We start from the raw sequence: 4,217 nt of genomic DNA, 5'->3' as shown, positions 1-4,217 counted from the left end.
TCCCTACATGCATGGACCGAGCCTCGGTCCACTTCTGGAAACGGTGGTGGTCCAGCCCTCAATCCCATCAGGTGAGAAGCAAATTCCACTTTGCAACTTTTCAACACAAATCCCAAACCATAGAAAGCAGTATCCAATTAAACATACGTGTAATTCTCTTTGCGCAGACAATTCTGAGAACAGCTACAGCTACTTTGATGAGTGCACCAACCAGCTGACTCCAGAGAGCGACCACGGCTACGACTCTCTAACTGAGAGCTTTCAGAGTTCCCACACTGGTGCGTGTCGCCACAGAACTCTGCTAATCCGTTAAGGCCAAGCATCCCAAAGTTCTCTTGAAGTCTGAACGCTCTTTTCTTTGGTATGTCCTCTACAGGTAGCTTCCTGAACCCAAGCTCACCCGAGTCCAACAGCAGCGACTCCGACCCAGAATACTCAGAGATGCATTACTCCACCAGCACTAGTAAGTTCCTCCGATTCTGATCCTAGAGGGTTACCTACCTGCAGAAGCTAGTTTCAACCTCAGTCAAACACACCTGAACCAGCTAATCAAGGTCTTTACTTGGCAGTTACAGGCAGGTTGAAACCTAACTCTGCAAGGTGGTGGCCCTCAAGCAGCAGGTTTAAATGGAATAATAAAGTAGGGAGTACCCAAATAGACCCATCTAACGTTTGACTGCGTTCTTTTCCACAGAGAACTTTGTGAAGCAAGAGTCAGTAGAGACAAAGAAGAGAGGTAGAGGACGACCCCCAAAGCCCAGGGATAGTGAGGGATATGAGCACTTCATTCAGCCCAAAAAAAGCAAACACGGTGAGTACACAGAACTCTTCTAGTTTGAAGAGGTACCTGATGCTCAAGATCAAGTGGCGTCTGCCAGTAGGTACCACTGTATTAAACTAGACTCTACTGCTCCATTGCAGCTCCAAGAGGAACCCACCTGTGGGAGTTTATCCGGGACATCCTGATCCATCCGGAGCAGAACCAAGGTCTGATGAAATGGGAGGACCGCAGGGGTGGCATCTTCAAATTCTTGAAGTCCGAAGCTGTTGCTCAGCTCTGGGGGCAGGCAGACTCGTCTACAAGTTCGGGAAGAACTCCACCGGTTGGAGAATGGAGGAGACCGGATATTGAAGTGGACCTGTCAGTCAAACCTAGAGACTTTGTACTCCTGCAAATGAGGAACTTTAGGCTGCTCTGAAGATCCTCTCTTTAGAAACACGCTCTTCCCGGAGGGAAAAGGTTTCACAGAAACTGTAAGCCAGAGTTTTGGCTAAAGTAGGTTTTATGAACCGGTAAAAGTTGTGCATGTCTGGTTCGAGCGGCACGCGGGCGTGGCCTGGATCAGATAGCATTGCTACATCACTTAAAGACTCTATGTAAACACTTGTTCTACACAATGGTTGAACTGTTAGTGAATGTAAAGCTTTTTAAAGGCTCTCTGGTTTTGGGAATTGAAGTTTCTTGTGTAGGTATTTATCAAACTATTTGTCAGAGCAGACTAACAGAAGAACACGTCGAACACGTCGTCTGTAACGTTCATATCTGCTGTGCTGATTGATATTTGTTCTACTGTATATAAATGTATGTATAAACTATATATTCTTTGTAATACTTGTCAATCAAGTACAAATCAGATATATCAATTTCTCTGTGATTTGTCAAATCACTGGATAATGTGTATGAGGTTTGCCTCTCAGATGTTATAACTATTATGTATGGCATTTATTTGCAGTTTTTTTTGTATAAGCCTTTTCTAAAATAAAATTTCTGATTAAAAGTCGTTTATCTTGCATTTATGCCTCACCCTCCTGAACTACGTTCTACTCAGCCTTATTTCAACATTTACTTTATAACTGCTTAATGTGCTCAAGTATTCTTATCAGAGATCACAGATGTGTTGTAACGTGACTTTCGTGTGAAGTTCAAAACAAATATGCAGCAGAATGCGGGGCGAATGCTATTTTTATGCATCTCAGATTTCAATGCAAATCCATTACAGAATGATTCAGCTGATTTTTACTTGAATTCCAACACGTTTCTTCATCATGTTTGAAGTCTTGCTGGTGTTTTGGTGATTTTTTAAGTCAGTTCTCCTTAAGTTCACATAATAAATAACATTATTTTTACACATTTAAATGTGATTGCAAATACAACAAGGTTCATTTTAAATTGTAAAATGAAAACACATGATTCATTAAATGCCCATTTTTGTGCCGTTGTTTTGTTTCAGGCCTAGAATTTCCAAGCGATGCATTTGATGCAGTTTGACCTTTGCTTGAACTTGATCTCATTTTTCATAGCAGGTTTAGTTTTGCATTTTAGAGCACAAAGCAACTGTTTTTTAGAGGTCCGGCATTCAAATACATATGTTGCATTTGAATTTTGGATCAACATGCAACTAGATGAACAAGACAGAAACTGAGAACCATCGTCTGAATTCAAAGCAGTAAACAGTCTTTGAATTATATACATTTAATACCTGTGAGAGCTGCAGAAAACAGTCGGAAAACTCTTAATCTACCCTGGAATTATGGCCATCCGAGACGGTTAATCTGATGGTCTTGAACCGGACTTATCTTACGCTAGAATCCAACAAACCATCTCAGATCACCAGTTACGAAATAGAGAAGTTTCACTCCTGAATCCTTATAGCGTCATCATGTTTGGTGTGTTATTATGAGATCTTACAAAAAATAAAAAAATAAAAATAAAGAATTCATTTGTGTATCGCATAACCTAATTCAAGTGTGTTTCAGGTGTGCGCTGTTATACTTTCAGTTTTGAACAATACTATGTAACTATGCGCACGGTAAACATCAGGTGCTTTTGTCAGTTTGACCGTGACTCATGACTAACATTCCCTGTACACTCCTAAAAGCGCTTTGGTCATGGCTGAAATTACAGGCAAAAAACATTCAGGTCAAGAATGTTTTTTTTTGATAAGACGAGCAGGAAATGCCATTGAAGTCATCGGCTGCTTAACTATCTCTCACAGTTGCATTCAGTGCATGATGCTGTCGCTTAAATGCTTTAAAGTGCATGCTTCATTCACAGCATTGCTGCAAGCTGCACTAAATGCTCATTTTCTACTGTCAGCTTTCTCTTTTGGGTAAAACTATCATGAAGTGACCCCTGAAGAGAAGCTGCTGAGTGTGTGAAACAGAAGGGGGTTTATGAGGCATCAGATAAGAGCTCGTGTGTGTTTACTGCGCCCGCTGCCACTTCTCAAACGCCTGTCGAGTCTTGTTCGTTTGAAACGCCACATTCTTACAGTTCTCTGGAAGATGGTCAGTGTGTGTATGACATATTGATGCCAAATGAAACCCGAGAATACAGTAGAAACATCACAGAAATATTATTCAGAATTGTAGAGAATTGTTTTAATGCACCAAACATACAAACAATAAATAAATAAATATAAATGCATAAAAATTATAATTAACATTTCTGTTTTTGTAAAATTACTGCAAAGATAATAAATAAATACATGTATTATATATATTTTTTAAATTAAGTTATATCATTTAGAAAATCATATACAATTATAAATATTAAAATTATGTATAATTATGATACAAATAAAACATAAAAATTAAAATGCATTTAATATTAATTAAGAATTGCAAAAATGTTTCAGGATTGTTTGGTGTGTTCGGGTGTTTCGTCTGAGTAATTCATGTCCAGTAAATTAAATGATTCATTTAACAAGATACAATGTTGCAGTCACATGACTAACCAGACTGTAAACCAATCTGAACAACAACAGCAGCAGCAGCAGAAAATCTGGATTATTACTGAGTCAGACTCATGCAAAAACTAAGACAAGTGCTGGTATCAAAACATATTTTAATATATATAAACTACATTTTGCATTTTACTTTATAACTAACACATATTTTTCCAAGTTTTGTTTGCCAGCCGAGTTATAGAGAAGATTTAGTGTAGGTTATAAAGTTTCTGCAGTGTTTCTGTGTGTGTGAGGCTGGTTTCTGTGCGCAGCATGTGATCATGAAGCTCCGCCCACATCCTGTCGCTCCCATTATGATCTCATCGCACTGATTTGCATAAGTATGCAGGGATTTTCCCGCCTTCTCCCCTTCAACTTCCAAGTAAAATCCATGTAGATCAACAGCCCACACACACACACACACACTCTCTCTCTCTCTCTGTCTCTCTCTCTCACACACACACACACACACACACACACACACTCTCT

The 4,217-nt window shown here is 39.4% G+C and overlaps 1 protein-coding gene across 2 annotated transcripts in view; it reads left to right on the top strand.

The window, feature by feature from the left end:
* LOC107698310 (ETS-related transcription factor Elf-3-like) overlaps nucleotides 1-1,778 on the top strand; it is a 4,136-nt gene extending 2,358 nt beyond the window's left edge. The window contains exons 5-9 of one of the 2 annotated variants that reach the window (XM_016499267.1): nucleotides 8-71; nucleotides 168-278; nucleotides 377-463; nucleotides 695-811; nucleotides 922-1,778. In XM_016499267.1, coding sequence (XP_016354753.1) covers nucleotides 8-71; nucleotides 168-278; nucleotides 377-463; nucleotides 695-811; nucleotides 922-1,199 — 657 coding nt within the window. In that variant the 3' untranslated portion in view covers nucleotides 1,200-1,778. The remainder of the gene's footprint in view (nucleotides 1-7; nucleotides 72-167; nucleotides 279-376; nucleotides 464-694; nucleotides 812-921) is intronic. The other variant, XM_016499268.1, reaches the window with a different exon arrangement.
* Nucleotides 1,779-4,217: the final 2,439 nt, after the last annotated feature.

This window comes from Sinocyclocheilus anshuiensis, unplaced genomic scaffold (assembly GCF_001515605.1).
Source record: "Sinocyclocheilus anshuiensis isolate Anshui unplaced genomic scaffold, SAMN03320099.WGS_v1.1 scaffold2216, whole genome shotgun sequence".
Classification (NCBI taxonomy): Eukaryota; Metazoa; Chordata; class Actinopteri; order Cypriniformes; family Cyprinidae; genus Sinocyclocheilus; species Sinocyclocheilus anshuiensis.
Note: the sequence above shows the minus strand (reverse complement) of the source record. Positions and strands in the feature narration are given on the sequence as shown.